The sequence below is a fragment of the Aedes aegypti genome, chromosome 2, assembly GCF_002204515.2.
Source record: "Aedes aegypti strain LVP_AGWG chromosome 2, AaegL5.0 Primary Assembly, whole genome shotgun sequence".
Classification (NCBI taxonomy): domain Eukaryota; kingdom Metazoa; phylum Arthropoda; class Insecta; order Diptera; family Culicidae; genus Aedes; species Aedes aegypti.
In genome coordinates this window covers 399,083,204-399,102,737 of record NC_035108.1, presented here as the reverse complement: position 1 = coordinate 399,102,737, position 19,534 = coordinate 399,083,204, and the positions used below count along the sequence as shown (strand labels likewise).

Here is a 19,534-nt window from a genome sequence, read left to right as displayed (position 1 = left end):
CCTCTTCCGGTAATACAGTCTCGAGTTGCTGCACGTATTTAGTTTTGACGTTATTCCAGTTATTCCACGTTGGAACCAAATAACTGTTATCCCATAGGTACAGAGCTCCATCTACATGGTTCCGTCCTACATAGAAACCACATAAGAGAAACCTTTGAAATCGTCCTACATGGAAACCGCTTAGATGTAGTACGTCCTAGATTGTTGATAGCTGTATGTGTTCAAATTAACTGAATTGCAGAGAAACCGCTTCGCGACGAATGCGTTATGAACGATACAACGTTGATCTGGAGAGGATCCTACAATCGGTTGCGACCTTCGGTGTGGAAATTCGGCCAGTTTGAGAGGCACGTTCTGGACTGCTCACTGCTGTTGATCGACAAGGTCGGTAAGGTAAGTGCCACTCATCGGGGTGATCCGATTCGCGTTTGTCGTGCCATTTCGGCAGCGGTCAACTCGCCAGATGATGATGGAGCATTACTCGGCAACTGGAGTGGCGATTTCTCGGGTGGAACCGCACCCACCAAGTGGGTCGGGTCGGTAGAAATTATGCAGCAATACTATAAAAAGCAGAAACCTGTTAAATTTGGCCAGTGTTGGGTATTTGCCGGAGTTGTTTCCACAAGTAAGACAGTTTAAAATTTCATAGTTTTCATGATTACTCATAATAGCTTATTTCAGTTGCTAGAGCGATTGGAATCCCGTCTCGCGTGGTCACAAACTACTCATCGGCCCACGATACGCAGGCTTCGCTAACGGTAGACTATTTCGTAGACCAGAACGGAAAGGTCATGGAGGAGTTGAATTCGGATTCCATCTGGAACTATCACGTTTGGAATGAGGTGTGGATGCAGCGTCCCGATTTGGGAATTAGTTCGGACGGGGATTACGGGGGTTGGCAAGCGATCGATTCTACGCCTCAGGAGATGTCAGATGGTATGTTCCGCTGTGGACCCGCCTCGGTACTGGCAGTCAAACTGGGAGAGATCGCAAAACCATACGACAATAACTTTTTGTTTGCTGAGGTGAATGCAGATAAAGTTTTCTGGAGATACACCGGACCAGCCCATCCGCTGAAGTTGCTTCGGAAGGATGTTCTGGGGATTGGTCACTTTATAAGTACTAAGGCTGTTGGAAAATGGGAGCGAGAGGATATCACTAGTAGCTATAAGTTTGCCGAGAAATCACAGGAGGAGCGAGATACCATGATGAAAGCTCTGAAGCAGGCAAATAGTGCATTCAGTAGATACTACTTGAATGAGGACTTCAACGAGGTTTACTTTAATTTTGAATTGAGGGACGACATCAAAATAGGAGAGAATTTCTCAGTGGTACGTTTAAAGTGTTCTATTTTACACGTAAAGATGCTAATTTTGACATTGTTTCCAGATTCTACAAATTAAAAATCGATCGTCAGAAATGGTTCACGTCGTCAAAGGTTCGCTGAATGTGGAAACTGTCCTCTACACGGGAAAAGAACGAGAAATGGTGAAATCCGACCATTTTACCATAACCGTGAAGCCAAACACGGAAGAGTTCGTCAAGTTGGTGGTCACATTTGAGGAATACTTCAAAAAGTTGCGGGATCAGGCGGCGTTCAACATTTCATGTTTCGCCACTGTCGAGGAGACGGAATACGAGTTTTTCGCTCAAGATGACTTCCGCGTTCGTAAGCCTGACATCAAGATCAAACTGTCCGACGCTCCGGTATCGCAGAGCCCCGTGGATGTTACCATATCTCTATTGAATCCTCTTCCCATTCCTCTCAGGAAAGGTATTTTCCACGTAGAAGGATCGGGAATCGAGAGTCCGTTAATTTTCAAGGTAATGGTAATGGTAATAGTAATGGTTGTAAAATGTTGGTACCCAACGTCTCTTCTTAAGGATTTCATTTCAAAGTGAACGATATCTGCTCTAAATTCATCCTAATATGCTAGGGCTTCATCATGGGACCGGTTTATTTAATAGCTCTCAAGTTATTCCAGGTTTCGTTGAGGTCAAAATTATGGTCAAAATCTGCTGAAATACGATGTGTTAAATTATTCCACTTGTAACTGATACTACTTGATATTTACGTTCCCATTTCATTCCATATTGATTTCAATGTAGAATCAACGATAGAAATACATATCCTGGAGTTCAATACAGGTCCAACCTGGGCTAACTGGACAGAATACGGCGACTTTATATGTTTACAAACCCATGATTTGTCAAGTAGTGAGTGGAAATGGTATTTCAAAAGTACAACAACCAATCTGGATGACCAAGTTACACCGGACATGTTTCGAATGCCTTTGACGACTTTGACGTGTAGATTGTTCTCAGTGAATTGTTTCAAATTATTCCCACCCATTTCAGCATTCGGACGTCGCCGTTGGAGAGACGATCACAAATACTTTCAGCTTGACTCCGGAGTTTGCCGGTCGTGCTACGATTGCTGCCAAGTTCACTTCCAAGGAGCTGGACGATGTTGATGGTTTTCTTGCCTTCGAAGCTAAACCTCGACCGGAAGATGTGCTGATGGAAACCAGCGACAATGAAATCATTGCCCGGACAGATGTTATCGATTGATTGTTGATTGATGTGACGCGTAATGCTTTGATGTGTTCAAGAAATGCATGTATTGGTCGTATTTATTGGAAGCCAAATATCGAATGGATTTGTACAAGTTTTGATCGTATTTATGAATGTGTTATTCTACTTACTGACTTATGTATAACATTTGAATCAAGTTAATATATTATATTTATAGTAACACAACATGTATGAATTCTCAGCGTTATCACCTCCTGAAGCCCCTTCCATAAGCGGGTTCTGCGTTTGTTTCCAAGTAATGAGAACCTTTGGCAGTTAATGGAACAGCATCACCCATTGGAACCGGATTGGTTCTACACTGATTGTTTTTATAGTCATTCATATTTTCACACGGCAGAGCCATGAAGGCATTCCGTCTGTTCACCGACTCCGCGTAATAAATGTACGATCGTCCATGACTACAGGCTCCCGTAAAGTCCTCCATACCGTTACATCCAGGTTGTGTCACAGTGCCTCCATTGGGCCAGAAATCGACATGGCCAAGGTTTTTGTTATGTCCCAACATTCCGGAGCAAGTGTGAATGACATCCACGAACCGTGCATCAGTCGGATCCAGGAGCTTGTCCGGTTGCATGTCTACGAATCCGGGAAGGGCCGGGTCAAGGCCTGTAATACGCGAAACGTTCCCTGACCGAACTGCTCGTCCAGCGAATCCCGAAGTATGCGCTCCCAAACTGTGGCCAATGATGTGCACCGAGTTCAAACTGGTACTTCGCTCGGCTACCATTCGATCAATGAGCGATCCTACGTGACGACCTACATCTTTTGTTGCAGTTGCCGATCTGAAGTAGAGGGTATCCTGTGCCAGGGGACCCCAATCAACCACTGGAAGATTATAAAAAATGTATGAAAAAGATAACTGCAGACTTGATGAAATGCATACCAAGAACGTTCATATCTTCGCGTTGCAGGTAGGCATCCTTAATCTGCTGGCAAACGGGACTGCTGACAGAATTACGCCAACCGTGGATTACGACCTTCGTAGGTAATTGAGGGTCATAATTGGTCGGGAATTTCAGAGGGACGGACGGGTCATTTTTGAACTTGAAGGCAATTGGGCTTCCTTTGGTTTTTCTGAAGTTAATAAAAGGAATGACGAATAATAATTTCATAGATGGATTTTTAATTATTGGTTTGGTTATATTCGTTACAATAATCATGATTCTCTCAGATTGCATGGATTTTTAGATATTATATTTGTTTTTTCTATGTTTGGAGAACAACCAGTAAAATACTTTGAGATTTATCTAAGATATTCTATGAAAATTCGTCTCAGAATTCCGCAAAAGATAGAACAAGTGTTGATAAAGTTATTCTACTATGTTTCCTGAGATTTTTCAAAATATTTTGAGGAACTTCTTCAAGACGTCTTTTTTTTAATTCCAATTGTTATCCTGCGATAACTCGAAAAAAAAAATCATAGCGAATAACTGGTATTTTTCCATGTTCATGAATTGTGAATTTCAACAACAATAAGAACAACAACATAATATTGAAGTACTTCAAATAGATATTAATGCAACAAGTTGCAAAATTATGATTTTTTCAGCACGAGTTGTACATTTATCCACCGAGGCTCGCCTAGTTGGATAAATACAACGAGTGCTGAAAAAATCGGGTTTTGCGACGAATTGCATATAACATTTTTTGCTATCACAAAAAAACTCCGTTTAAGCTGGATTATATCCAAAAGCACAAACAAACATTTCAATAGAAACCACGTGGGCATACATCCACGCGTAGCTCATTTCAGTATTTTTCAATCGCGTAGGCTGCAACATAGTAGTATCTACGAATGTCACAAATTTGCTTGTTTACAGACCACGGGGTAAAACATATCATTATAGTGCCTTCAAGGATTTCTAAGATAAAGTCCACCAACATTTCTTCCTCAAATAACTCCCGCATTTATGCAGGCATCCCTAAAATAGTATTCCTCTTAGAAATCCGTCAGAAAATGTTTCTGGATTCAATTAGAGATTTCTTTTGTATTTTTTAAAACTATTTCATGTATTCTATCAACTGAAAAAAAATACAAAGCTTAAATTGACAAATTTCGGGTCATTCTGGATAATGAATAGCGGGAAAAGTGGAAAATTGTCATACGGTTAACTGGCGTTCGGGGTAAAGACATTCGAGAGAATGACAATCGGGTAAACATAGCACAAAAGGTTTTTAGTGATAATGGTCATTTAAATTTCAGTACATGAAAAAGTATTCAAGAGCACGGATCTTAAGAACCAAACATCTGTTTAAGCTGAAAACTTAATCGATTGATCACTAGCTGGTGGTGACCAATCGACTAGGTTTTCAGCTCAAACGAATGTTTGATTCTCCAGAATCGTGCTCATGAAAATTTGAACTTTGGCTTCGATTCATCTTCACCTTAATGTTTTAGGATATGTTCGTTTTTGAGTGGTTTTATCTATGGCATAGTTCATCGAATTTCAATTTTCTTATTTTCATTAGAAAGCTAATTAAATTCCCAATCGACTAACAACTGTACATTTAATGGGTTTTGCTAATAAATCCATTTTTTAGAGCAAATAAGTTCAAGGGATGTGATTTTTCTCTTGTTTTTGTCAGTTTACTTTGAAAAATGCGTAATAAATTTAAGTATTGTCTAAAGCAGTGATTCCCAAAGTGGGTGAATTCGCCCCCCTGGGGGCGATTTTCAGGCTCAAGGGGGCGAAAATTTGTAAAACAGAATTTGGGGGGCGAAAAATCCAGAAAGGGGGCGAAAAAGCTAACATGGGAGCATTTGAGAATAATTCCTCATAACCTTTGGAGGACACACATCTGAAGGTTAATCAATTCCAAACTTAAATATTTCCAGGACTATTTTACCTTAGATCCCTAATCATGGTCATTTTAAAATTATTATAGGCAACATTACATGGTTGTCAAACACAAAATATTTGTGTTATTCTTTGAGCTATTAAGAATGGTCAGCATTTGAGATTTTCACGCGATTTTGCAGATGCCCAATATATATAAGGGTCTTTTTTTTGTATGTGAACTTTAAGGTTTGGAAGTTAATATTTCTGGCATCCAGCTTTTTACAAAAAAAAATCTACCATTTGTGATGGTTTTAATTATTTTATAAACAAATTTTGGAAAATTTAGCCTACAAAAATTGCGTTCCAGCGATGCCAAAGACAAAAAAAAAACTCTAAGATAAATCACAATTCACGGGGTGAGATCTTTCAAAAACGAACAATTGCGAACAGAATCATTGCAGTTCATCAAAATATGACATATTCGAGTAAAAATAAATGCGTTTGCTTGGAAAACATTGCATTTGATTCAGTTTTGGAGAACTTCGCCCCCAACTACGTCACAAGTCGCCTATGAATACATTACATTTATTATGTTTAAACTGGACCAAACTTTTACCGACTAAATCAGTAGCCTGTAATGTACGCAATATATTTCAAAAATCGATATTATAGTTCACAGCCCAGGTTATCGATATTTAAGAAAATATTTTTAAATGTACATAATAGTTATTGTATTATGATTCTTTGGATATGCGAGTCGAATACATTTTTTGTCCTTATTGAAATACTTGAATCACATATCAGGGGGGCGATTCCAGATTAATATTGGCCTCAAGGGGGCGAAAGTTGAAAAAGTTTGGGAAGCACTGGTCTAAAGCTAAGATAAAGTGTGCTGTTCGCGGATGCTGACAACGCGTCAACTTTTGCAACACCTGTTGCGTTCACGGACTAAAATTTATGACCCAAAGTGGCGTGTTCAAATCAAAATTGCAAGAGAACGCGTAAAGATAGCAGTTTGGTGTCAAAGAATGAATTGTAGGGCTGCTTGAAGTATACAGCTTTGCTTAAGACAATAATGATATTTGAAAATCTAGAGGATTGTCTATTCTGGGAAATGGTACATTCTGGCGAACGGTTTTCTGGCATATAGTATTTTCTGGTGGATGTCATTCTGGCGAATAGTTTTCTGGAAAATATCGCACAATCATACATTCCATGTTTATTTATATTCGAAATTATTTCAAGATATTTTTCGTTTCTTGTGTCGATAAATTTCTTTAGAATTTACTCTTCATATTTTCCTTGGAACTTCGGAGTTCTACCAAGGATCTTTCCATTGTTCTTTAGGAAGGAATTTCTTTAGAGATTCTCCATGAAATAAATCTAATAATTTCTTCCAAGGGATATCTTTGAGAAAAATGGTTGAAATTGTCTTATGATTTTTATCAAAATTCTTTCTGATAGTTTTGGGAACTTGCAATCAGAAGACACAGTGTTCTTTCTGATATACTTGATAATATTCCTTCAAAATCAAGATTACTCTTAGTTCACCAAAATTCCTATAAAAGTTCAATGAGAATTTCTCTGCGGATTCCTACAAAAACTCCTAACAGTATTTTTTTCAAAAGAGATCTTCTTAGCATTTCTACACAATTTTATCCAAACAATATTTATTTTTCCGATTCAGGAGTTTTTTTTTAATTTCTTCTAAAAAATCTTCAGAAAGCCATTCAGGAAGTCCCCCAAGTATTTAATCAGGATTTGTTTTCTTAAATAACCCTTGCAGAAATTTATGGTACCGTAAAACGGGGTAACTTTGATAGTTTTTTCGAAGAAAACTTGAATATTTATACATGCTGTTTCAAAGAATTATAATATATTTTTTTAAAACAAGTACTGGCATTCTAACTATCGATTGCAGTTGATAGATTGCCAAAAGATTTATTCTGAATGGATATATAATTTTTCATATAATCGAAAGTCGGTTCTCTGATGCACGAAGTAAATCAAAACATAGCACTACTTCTGGTTGAATGCTTAAAACTCTTAGAAATTTCAAATTTCGGAAATCTTTATATGAATCATGAATTTCTGAAGAAATTTCAAAACAAGCGTAGAATAACTCCAAAATGACTTTCTAGATGAAATTCAAAGAAAAATCTTTGATGAAATCCCAAAGAGTAATGAAGAGCTTCTTACAGAGATCATTACAAGGTTTTTTATAAATGGAGTAATTCCTAGAATAATTCGAGAAGGAATGTTTGGAAGAAACATACAATAAATATTTCTAAGCAAACTCCTATAAGAAGTCGAATCAGCAATTCTTAGGAAATGGCTTGGAAAATACCATAAAACTACTCAAGGCAAATTGCTGGAAAAATCCTGGAAGTAATTTCTTGAGAAATCCCTGTCTAAGGTAATGCTCGGAGGTAGTCTCAATGAAATACGTGATTTGCTGTATATTCTCTTTTAATTCCAGAATTGTTTTTTTTGTTTTACTAAATAGTTGCGCGTTTACCGCAACGACTATCTGGGCCCCAACTATATAAGGCAGCGTCCATTTATTACGTAACGCTAAAATTTGAAAATTTTGAGCCCCTCCCCCGACAGACTTACTAAAACAACTCATTATTCCTATACGCGTGGTATAGATGGACAATTATGAAAGGGGCCCGCGTGGTATGTAGGGATTTGAATTCTAAACTTGTAACCAACTCAGTTATTGGGTCACCAAGTGGCTCGGTAGCTTAGTTGGTAAAGCGTTCGTCTAGCATACAAGAGTCCTAGGTTCAAATCCCAGCCGAGCTCGTGGATTTTTTTCATAATTTTACCCATAATTTGTCCATCTTTACCAGGCGTAATGAGTTAATTAATTTAATAACCATGCGGATCGGATTACCGAACAGCTCAATATAAGCGTCAATCTATCATTATTCCTTTTTTCTTGTATTTCGAAAAAAGTTTTGTCAAGATTTCAGATAAATTCTTGAAGGTGTCTTATAGAAGTTTGTAGGTGGCTTACAAAAGTTTTATGATGTAATCGAGAATAAATTTCTAGCATAGCATAGACTGACTGTACATGTTAATGGTTGCTACTCCGTGATTGATCGGAACTGGTAAGAATTGCACTTCGATCCAAATGAATAAGGGATGGGAGTTTCCGCTTACTTTCGAAGTGCAATTTTTGCAGATCTCATATTATTGATCAATAACGGCGCCAGACAAGTCCTTACAGTCAGTTGGGATGGGGAAGGAATGTTAGAGAGTAATGATTGTTGCTTTTAGAGACCGAGAATACCTCTGCATCTCCACAATCACCACGAGAAGGATGTTTATTAGTGAAGAATGAAAAAGATCTGGGAGTCACCTTTGGTCGGTGATGCTATCCATGGATAAGGAGGAAAAATACGACTTTTACTTAATTTTTTTTTTCGAATTTTGTCTCGCGGTGAAAAGATATACTAATATTGAAGATTGAGAAAACAGGTCGACACTCAAAATGTCGAACCTTTCAAAGGTTATTTTTAATAATGACAAGAAAAGAAAACTATGCATAACAAAATTATATTCAATAAGAATGAGGATTTATGCCGACACTTGAGGTGACGAACCATCCAAAGTTTGTTTAAAATACAAAACGATTATGATAGAAGTTTGTAAAAATAAGTTCAAAACACTAATCAATCTTCTTAATTTAATGCACTTCGATGTAAATAAGTGAAATAGTCATGAAAATTTACTAAAAAAAACTATAGAATATCGCTAAGAAAACGTACATATAGTACGCCGACATTCATAATGTCGAACTCTTCAAAGGTTATTCTTAGTAATGACGAAAAAAGAATGATATATGCATATTAAAGTTATTTAAAACAGAATAAGGGTTTATGCCAACAGTTGTTGTTTGAAAAAAATTCAAAACCGTAACGTTGTCTTGATACAAATGTGTAATCATAAGCGTGAAACGAGCTCACCAGTTGATAATCCATCCTCGATTGACATCGAAAATCTTTTCGCACTCGCACAACGTGAACCGGACAAGGTTAACCTTGATTCCATCGCTTGCTCACATGAACATGGAACAGAATTAAAGGATCACACACTGCTCCACTGCCCAGCAATTCGCGCGCACCGCCGACGACACTAGTCACAATCGCAGCGTCAACAGCGTCACTCCGAGCGCGTGAAAAATGAATCGGACAGCTTGGGCCTTTGCAAAGCACTAAGCAAGCGAACGAAGCCACCGAAAAAACCCTCCGAGCGCGCAAAGCACTCTATGATGTATTCGAGAATAAATTTCTGGCCAAAAACTACCATGAAGATTTTCTGAGGACTCAATTTATTATTCAAATGATTATTGATTGGAAAATATAGAAAAATAGCAGAAGAAATTTCTGTGTAATATGTAGCGTTTGAAAAACTCATTCAGCCAGGAATTCACTACAGGGTAACAAAATTTAAGTTTCATAACAGATGTTTGATAGACACCTTGCAAGATCCATTGCAGACTGTTGATAAACCTTCAAAAGAATTATAATGGAATGGTAAGGTCTTAAGCAAAGGGCTGTTTTTTGGTTGGACTCCAAGATTTATTCAAAAAGTACTGAATTCTACTTTAACTAAAATGCTGGGAAAACAAAAAATACAAGATTTAAAAAAATATTTTTTCCTAGTTGATTTATTTTTGGCCTACCAGAGGGGAGGCAATGGCCCTCCCCTGCCCCCTCTAGCTATGCTCATGGGAATATGTGATATTTTTACCGGAAAAGAATATTTGAGAAATATTGAAATTCCGTAAAATTTTTTGCTGGACTTTCGCAGAACTGGATTTTCTGGAAACTCCATATTTGCTCCAATAATCTTGATGTGCATAATATGGCCAATTTGGGTAATAGCGACCTTTCTAGGCTTTTAAAGTGGTCAGAGAAAAGCCTTTCAGAAGCGTTAGAAACTATTTTATTCCTCAACATAATACATCGCATTATTCGGGTACCTTCTTCATACGCGGCGTCGTACTGGAATCAACTTCCGACTACGATCAAAAATATAAATTCGTTCAAAGTCTTACGTCAGAACTGTACTGAATAATTGAATGGGGGGAATCAGCATATGTAAAATAACAACAGAAACTTTTAGTTAAATTAGTAAAACAGATGAATTGCTTACTTCCTTAAGTGCCCAGCGAATGTAGAAATTTAAAAATATTAGCTTTCTCTACATGTTTTTAAAAATAAATGAATAAAAATAATAAAATGAGGTACCGTAATCCGGGGTAACATTGATCATTTTTTTTAGTTTTTCTTAATTTTTTCATTTCACAATACAAATGTTACAAGTTTCATATTTTTAAAACAAGTACTGGCACCCACCGCTCCTAACTATGTACTTTATTTTGTTTTTCGAAAGATTTAAACATGTTTAAATGGATGTTTTAAGTGATTTTTTTTGGTTCAGCTGATATGGGGTAACATTGATCACCAAAGTAAACAACGTTCGCTAATATCGAAAATGTCGTTACTTACTAAAATCAGGGCCCCTGAAGCCGAATATGAAGACCAAACTCTTACAAGTCATTTACTTTTTGAGTTATTTCAAAATTAAAAACACCTCAAACCACGGAATACGCCTAAAAGTAGGCAATTTCCTCATGAAATTCTACATTCGTAATAGTAATTAGTTAATGTTGCCTAATTGAATAAACTTATGAAAGATTTGACAACGGAATCGTTTTCGGCGATGCCATTTTTAGTAAACCCGCATTTTCCTTGATCACATCGTCTGCAGAACTCATGTGAGACATAAATTTTCGGTAGTGTCAGTGAAAATGATAGAAATCATTATTTCAAAAAGTTGACAAATTTGCTCATGAACTAAACGCAATTTTGGCAAAAACCTTAATTATCATTAGCTTATGAATATACGAAAGAGAGGCACCATTCATGGTTCGAAAATGTTTCATCAATAAATCTTTATTTGAACGTTTAACAAGATGAGTCATCCCGATCAATGTTACCCCGCTGATCAATGTTACCCCGGATTACGGTATTGACAACTGAACAACACCTAATTATGGTATGATACCAAAATATGGCATGCATAAGTTATGGCGAGTTATTCTTTCCTCCTCGGGTACTGACTCACAAACTTAGACTCCTGTTTGTGAGAACACCGGCCGTTATTTCTCGCATAATGTATGATCTTGTATACACTCGGTAACAGAGCGTGTAGCTCGTTGTTTGTAAGGAAATTAATGGACAAAGACAAAATCTACCATTACTGGGAGATAGAGGAGGATACTTTCTACGTAGCGTTGTTGAATTATATATGTTAAATAAGCTTCACACTTGATGAGTTAAGCGAGATTTAAAGTTGCACATCACTTTCGATACTCACTGTCTGTAGAAATAGAACGTCACTTCATCGTTGACATCGCTCCAGAAGTTTTTCCCATCCGAAGAGGTATCATTGGGCACTGTTAAGTCCACTACATGTGGCACACCCTGATCGTCGGGCAGAAACATCCACGTAACACCGTAGTTCGGATCTATGCTCTTCAGCTGCTCCATATTACATTTCACTGTGAAAGAGGCATAAACAGAACGGTATTAGCGACACCGATTGCACACTAAATTGACATAGCAATGCCCACAATCGAATATATTTCTCATAAACACATGCTGGCAAAGAAAAGGAATCAGGAAATCGAGCATGGCTTCAGTGATCTCTGGCTCCGGATCGTCCGATCTGGTCCGATTGACTTATCATTTTGCCTGGTTGCAACTAACTGCGTTGAACTTGACCGCGTGGTAATAGCTTTTCATCCGAAGGCCGCGGTAAATGACGATGGTCGTTAGTTTGCGCCACTAGATGATAGATCATTGCTTTAGCGCTGATGGTGAAACCGTCGCACACATTCGAGCTTAGAATGAGGATCATTAAACGAACACGCCGAGACCTACTGTCGCTAATAACAATCGCGCCGATTTTTTAGGGTAGCAACCCATTCAACGCACAGCGCTGGACATATACAGTCAACGCCAAAATAAAGGGCCCACTTGCTCGTAATCCCAGTTATTAACTGGGAGCTTTCTTTGCCAAAGTTGTATATTTCGCATTCGTGTATCATGTGGCAGGTACGATGATACTCTATGCACAGGGAAGTCAAGAAAATTTCCATTACGAAAAGATTCTGGGCCCACCGAGAATCGAACCCAGATACCTCTATGGCTTTGCTTTGTAGCCAACTCTAACCACTAGACTAAGAAAGACGCCTTTTCTAGTTTATTGGTTATTATTTTTAATCGTTTCAGAATACCTAATATATTGCAAAATCGACGGAAAACTCTCTAAAAGCACTTATATTGGTCGTGTTTAATATGTTGTTTAAAACAAGACTGATTTTAGCAGTTTTAGTCACCAATTTTCTCAGAAAAACGGGTAAAACAAATATATACAAAATCTTTTTTCAAAGGAAAATTTTTCCACCATGAAAATCGTTTTCGACCTTTTGTGATTCGATCATTTGTCCTTTAGACCTTTTGGCCCTAAACCGGGTAAAACAAATGTATGCCGTGTAACAGCGCAGCTTAACAGATTTTTACCAATAATTCCCTTCAACTAATACAAATTACTTAAAAACGACACTCAAAAGTCTTGAATAGCTTCAATAGCATGTTTATGACGAAAAACTTTGGACACGTAAGAATAAAATATTGCTAAGTGAAGGAAAGCTAGCACTTAATTTTGATACATCTTTTTCGGACACATTTGTTTGTCTTTGTGAAAACCATTTTTATCCGAAAGTAAGAACTTTCCTGGAATGTGTCACATATATCATATGTTGAATGTGAAGTTCACACATTTTAATTAAATAATTTTGTTTGTTTTTAAAACATACGATTTCCGCCAATTTACGTGATTAAAAGCAAGTGGGCACTTTATTTTGGTGGTGACTGTTATTGAAAGTATTACGACTGCGCTCGCATTGATATATATGATGATCATCAATAAATTGGTTGTTCAAGGTAGAATGATAAATTTGGCGTCCCGGTAGCGCACGGTAGACTGCATACTAAACACTAGCTATATCAATTGTTATTATAATATTCCCACCTGATCTCAGGAGCACAGATAACAAGATCACAACTGCAAGAACGTTAGCTCGTGGTATCATGGCTGCAAATGTTCGGTTTGTGAATTTCAAAAAGAAACTAAAGCTTTCCGGGCGATACTTCATCGGTTTTAAATGGTTCGTTTTCGGAAAGCAATCAATGCATGAAGAATGTTCAAGCTTGTTATCTATTTCCCGCGTGTTCAGGTGACAGAAAAGTTACGCTGTCGAGAACATTATGTTGTGAGCGAACCGGTTCCTTAACTTTTCAACTAACCGTTTTTTGCGCGGTATGACGGTAGCCATTCATCATCAACTTATTGCAGCAAAATTAAGGGAATTCCTCTTTTATTGTAATAAATTATGTAATTTTTGTATGAAAAATCTGTTGTTTGATTATTACGTTATTTTCTCTAAGTGGTGAAATATCATGTTTGGAATGTTCAATGGAGATGTGTTTTTTACGTCATATAAATAACAAACTTCTTGGGTAGCCATTGATTAGAAACAGGTTTTTCTCTTCCTTATGGAAATTGAATGTGTAGCAAAAATAGTTGTTAATCTACACAATGTTGTGCCTTTCTTTCATATCTTTTTACAGTTTATTAATTAGAATTTTTGTCCATAATTTGGATATTGCAACACAGTAGCGTTCAAAGTAATTGAAAGTGTAATGGGCTTTACTAGGGACGAACTTGTTGCAAGTTTCCAAAGTTGGCTCTAAAGGAAATCAAGAGTCGAAATTGGGCATGCTTCGATAGCCTAGAGTACCGTTTTGCTTCGAATTGCCGGACGCTTCGAAAGCCGGACACTATTACTATTTTTACATTTTTAATAATATAAATTCAAATTTTTCTATGTTACTTGTGTACACAACTGTTCTTCAACTTTAAGGTGATTATAAAACGAAGCCAAACTTTGAATTTTCAAGTGCACAAGACGAGACAATCTGCAAGTAGGAATAAAAGAGGTACCACATGACTTCTTCGTAGATGCAGTAGTAGAGCTGGCAAAACTATCACTGCCTGTAAGATCGAGTTTGATGAAGATTTTTAACGATTATTATAATATGCAGAGATTTATATTGGATGAGAGTTTATTTGGAGATCTTCTTTCTGATTATTCAGGGGTAAAAATAGAAAAAGATGGACCAGTGTTATCATTTGGAAGAGTAAATTTTTTCAGGTCTAGTGGTCAACAGTTCGCGTTGAAAACCAATCAAATTGCTTGCTTGATGGTGGTGACCAATGGGATAGATTTTCTACGCGGAACGCTGTTTGGTTCTCAAGTCTTGTGCTCTTGAAAATTTGAGGTGTGGCTTCGTTATATAATCACCTTAATTCTATGTTATAGTTGTTAATATACCGCAGTAGGCTGCAATATATTAAAAATCAAAATTACTTACTTAAAACACGGAAAATCTGTGAAATCTCAAACTAATCATGTATGCGCCATCGTTTGCGTTTGAAAAAGTTATGAATTGAGCAATTATCGCTGAAATCAGGCCGCCATCGGCACCCATCGTTAGAATTCCAATTTTATGTCACTGATCGATAGTTTTCGATAAAACTTAAGGGTGGTCCTTTCTGTTTTCTCAAATTGATGGATCTCTCGTACGCCAGCTAGCTGAACAGTTTGCGAAAAAGCCCATTTTTTGATAAATCTTGGGTGTTTCTTCACGTGATATGTCTCATATTTCGCTTAAAACACATAGCAATCTTAGTGGCATCGTAAAGAGAAAGGATATAGCTTTCATTTAAACTTAAAAAAAAAAAAATTTGGCGGCCATTTTGAATTTTGTTAGAAAAATAGTTTTTTCACTATTAGCGCACAGCTACATTTGAATTCTAAGGTCACCATCGGAAAGCTGAGGAAAAATTGCGTAAGATAGGCTACAAAAATCAGGTCAGTAAAGGTATTTACCCTATGATATGAACGATTTTCTAAATCATGTTATACGATTTTGACGTATACGGTGAGCGCAATCGATGCAAACATTATTTTTTATACAGCAAAGAAACAAGTTTTCAATCGTTGGTGTATTATTTTAGACACATCAAGAACAGGAGTATTATTTTGAGTGGAAAAATCTGGCGGCCATCTTGGATTTTGACGCCATCTTGGTTTTAGGTAGTAGAATGAGTTTTCACCTTGATAGCACTCAACATGTTGAATATTAATGCTACCGTTGCACTTATTCTTCTTCTTGTCCTTCTGTTTCCTGACGTTACGTCCCTACTTGAACATAGCCAGCTTAAAAACAAATGATCAAATAGGATTTTTTAAGGCTTATTTGCTACCTGAATGATTCTTCTGCATATCTTCGAGTTGAAAAATAGCATTGTTTTTTTCATTTACAGTCGACTCTCCACAACTCGATGTTCTATAACTCGATATACTCTATAACTCGATGGATTTTTCGGTCCCTTCAAATTTCCATACATCGTGCTTTCCATAAGTCGATATTTCTTTAACTCGATATCTCCACTAGTCGATGTCAGGTGAGAGGAAAATTTCTCTCCATAACTCGATATTTATTTTAAAGTCTTCCTTATTTGGGGAAACATGGTCTAATTTTTATTTGGAGATGAAAAAATACTTGCAAGTTGTAATAAAATTTGAAAAACATGAAAATAAAGTCAGTCAAAATAATGTGATTTTTCGAGAATTTCGAATAATGTTTTCAAATAATAGTTTTTAAAGTACAATCAACAAAATAATATTATTTTCTTACAGAGGTGATCATTTATGCATTAGAAATACAGAAATGTGTTCCTTCGATTTTGTGATTTTTTTGTTTCGGTACATTCTACAACTCGATAATTCTATAAGTCGATGGTTCCTTGAATATCGAGTTATGGAGAGTCGACTGTATTTGGTATAAAACCATTGATAGAAATGAACAATCAGTTGAAGAGCTGAGATAAGATAATAAAGATTGTTTTTTTTTTATGGAGGCCTCATAATTCAACATGATGAGCACTGAAATAGTAGAAAATCATAAAACTGCTAAAACCAAGATGGCCGCCAGATTCTCCAACCTTGAAATGATACACCTGCGTTTCGGCATTACGTCCACATTAGAACAAAACCTGCTTCTCATCATTCAATTTCGCTATTTTTAAGATTTCCATTCTCAATTAATGCACTTTTGTCAATGTTTTACGTTAAAACTACAGATTTTACCACAAGACTTACTAATGTCCCGACGCGCAATCTATAAACTTCATTCAATGAACAACAATGCATATGTTAAAAAAATGTTTGTTTAATAAATCAATGACTTTGGACGGTTTTCATTTATTGAATTTATTTATTCATTATTACTGAATTCAAAGATATGTCGAAGAATTATTCTGTTTTCAGAAATCGTATTATAAAAGAAAATTCCTGTTGAATAACCAGGATTTATAATTAATAAAGCAGAGTTTCAGGTTCGGTTCCAGTAGGGATGTAACGTCAGGAAAATGAAGAATAATAAGAACAAGAGTATATGTAACCTTTTTTTCAATAGTAGCCTCTAAATTCGACATGCTGAGTGCTATCAAGGTGAAAAATTCATTCTTCTACTTACAATCAAGATGGCGTCAAAATCCAAGATGGCCGCCAGATTTTATCACTCAAAATAATATTCTTATTCTTTACTCGACTCGAATAAAACCCCAAAGGTTGAAAACTAGCTTCTTTGTTGTACAAAAAATGATGTTTGTATTGATTGCACTCGCCATATACATCAAAATCGTATTATTTAGAAAATCGTTCATACCATAGGGTAAATACCATTGCTCACCTAGTTTCTGTAGCCTATCTTACGCAATTCTTGTTCAGCTTTCTGATGGTGATCTCAGAATTCAAAACTAGCGGTGCGCTAATAGTGAAAAAACGATTTTTCTAACAAAATTCAAGATGGCGGCCAAATTCAAAATGGCCGCCAAAATTTTTTCAAGTTTAAATGAAAGCTATATCCTTTCTCTATACGATTCCACTAAGATTGCTATGTGTTTTAAGCGAAATATGAGACATATCACGTGAAGAAACACCCAATATTTATCAAAAAATGGGCTTTTTCGCAAACTGTTCAGCTAGCTGGCGTACGAGGGGTCCACCAATTTGAGAAAACAGAATGGACCACCCTCAAGTTTTATCTAAAACTAGCGATCAGTGACATAAAATTGGAATTCTAACGATGGGTGCCGATGGCGGCCTGGTTTCGGCGAGAATTGCTCATTATTAAAATCGGTTGAAAAATTGCAGAAATACACACGAAATGTTTCAATTTTCGCCGTCCAAAAGTTCTCATTTTCGAGGCTCGTTTTATTAGGTTTTTTCCATAAATATCATTGCAAATTTATAATGCCCAACTACCTTAGACGTCTCTTAAGTGGTTGAACGATTTCAATTGATGATTTGACTGTTCCATTAATGATTATCATGAGCTGTCCGTAATTCGAATCAAAGCGTCCGGAATATGAGGCAAAAGTGAGGTAGCGTCCGGAATAAGAATCATGAAAAGGTCACACGTTTTGACTTATTTAAAATTATTCAAGTTGCGGACGTGTATTCTTTACCCACCATCCGAAAGTTAAGGGCTTCCGACGCTCGATAACGCTAAAAAATCATACAGAATGATTTATTTTGTATGGTCTAAGCTGGGTTATACTTCACTGAGGCCTTAAGTGTCCGTAATATGAATCAAAACGGTATCTCATTTACTCAATGCCTTCTTTTGTCGAATGTTACAAGTATGCAGTTATAGGTAGTACACTGCCGTGAATCGCAAGTCAGTCCCATCTGTAAAAAGTAGGCATTGAGAAAATGGACTGTAAAGTTTCCAAACTCGTTTTCCATACGAATATTCAAAAAATCCCAGAGAATTAAAACATGATCAGATCTTAATGAAACTTTCACAATTTGCTTTTCACTTCGATATCTTTTCGAGAAAAATATAGAGATGATCAAAACATGGTTCTTTTTGTGTTACACGGGGTGGAAATCTGTAGTGGGACTGATATGCGGTTACTTTTCATTATGGGACAATTTTACTTGCTATTTTTTTCCTAATTTTTCCGAAAAAATCATATTATTTTATGAAAGCAGCTGAAAAAGCATTGGAAAATATGTGAAAAACTGAACTCAACTCAATTTTGACGAAAATGCAGATGGGACTGACTTGCGATTCACGGCAGTACAAGGGATGAAAGAACTGTTCCGCGCTATAGACATGTGGAAGTGTTACGATAAGCTGAACCGTTCGCGCTAAGGCTTTGTGCCACAAGCAGACATGTGCAGAGACTGTGACGGAAATCTTCTCACGAATGAACATGAGATGATCGAAAGGCGGCGGTAGCAATATGACGAACACTTTGATGGTGATGTGGTCAGTAGAGAAGGTGGCACGGAAATAAGTTTTGGAGCACGCGCGTAGGACGAAAGACTTCCGCCTCCAGGTCATAGAAGATATTTTCGGTAACTTCTCATAAAATAAGGTAAAAACGAAAAAAAAGCATTGCGATTGTAGCTACTTTCTTGAGCAAAAAGGTAAATTTGACGTTATAAGAGTGGTGAGATGGAAAACCGATTACCAATTAAATCGTTGTACACATGAATAAATTCTTGAGAATGTTTAAATTTACATTAACTATAGGTTGGAATCTCCCTCGGTTGTAAACCATTGATACACAATTATTTTATTTATTATATCATACCGAAAATACTGTCCTTTCTCAGATACCAGGTATTGATTAGTGACACGAACATCATCAAATATGTCGCCATGCGTGAATCAAAACTAAAAAAATCCGCTGTGATGTACAAGAAATAGTTACTAACGTTTACGCCACTTCATTTAATGCAGTACCAAAAGTATCAATAGTGCACTGCACTGAATACTACACTGCAATACTATGAAAAACTGGTTCAATACTCAATTTCTTCCAGCGAATTTGCCCAAACAACCGTCTCATGCTACTGCAGCTGTCGTCAATCATGATACCACCCGACACTAATTACAAGTAGTGCATTTATTTGATAACACCAGTTCCACTCAACA

At 36.8% G+C, this 19,534-nt stretch overlaps 2 protein-coding genes across 12 annotated transcripts in view; one reads left to right on the top strand and one right to left on the bottom strand.

The window, feature by feature from the left end:
- The window catches only part of LOC5568609 (annulin), a 78,277-nt gene extending 75,522 nt beyond the window's left edge, over positions 1 to 2,755 (top strand). For all 9 annotated transcript variants that reach the window (XM_001652390.2, XM_021847072.1, XM_021847070.1 and 6 more), the window contains 4 exons: positions 242 to 625; positions 682 to 1,331; positions 1,390 to 1,824; positions 2,359 to 2,755. In XM_001652390.2, the coding sequence (XP_001652440.1) occupies positions 242 to 625; positions 682 to 1,331; positions 1,390 to 1,824; positions 2,359 to 2,571 (1,682 nt within the window). In that variant the 3' untranslated portion in view covers positions 2,572 to 2,755. The remainder of the gene's footprint in view (positions 1 to 241; positions 626 to 681; positions 1,332 to 1,389; positions 1,825 to 2,358) is intronic.
- LOC5568613 (lipase member H) lies at positions 2,612 to 19,532 on the bottom strand. Of its 3 annotated transcripts, XM_021847091.1 has the most exons (5): positions 19,343 to 19,532; positions 19,191 to 19,286; positions 11,769 to 11,952; positions 3,479 to 3,669; positions 2,637 to 3,420 (listed from the first exon to the last, which is right to left on the bottom strand). In XM_021847091.1, exons 2-5 carry the CDS (start codon positions 19,258 to 19,260, stop codon positions 2,783 to 2,785), a joined length of 1,083 nt encoding a protein of 360 aa, XP_021702783.1. In that variant the 5' UTR covers positions 19,261 to 19,286; positions 19,343 to 19,532; the 3' UTR covers positions 2,637 to 2,782. The 3 variants fall into 3 exon arrangements, with proteins under 3 accessions (XP_021702782.1, XP_021702783.1, XP_001652442.1); XM_021847090.1 differs by lacking the exons at positions 19,191 to 19,286; positions 19,343 to 19,532 and adding an exon at positions 13,488 to 13,590 and having other exon boundaries at positions 2,612 to 3,420; XM_001652392.2 differs by lacking the exons at positions 19,191 to 19,286; positions 19,343 to 19,532 and adding an exon at positions 12,025 to 12,333.
- Between the last annotated feature and the right edge of the window lie 2 nt (positions 19,533 to 19,534).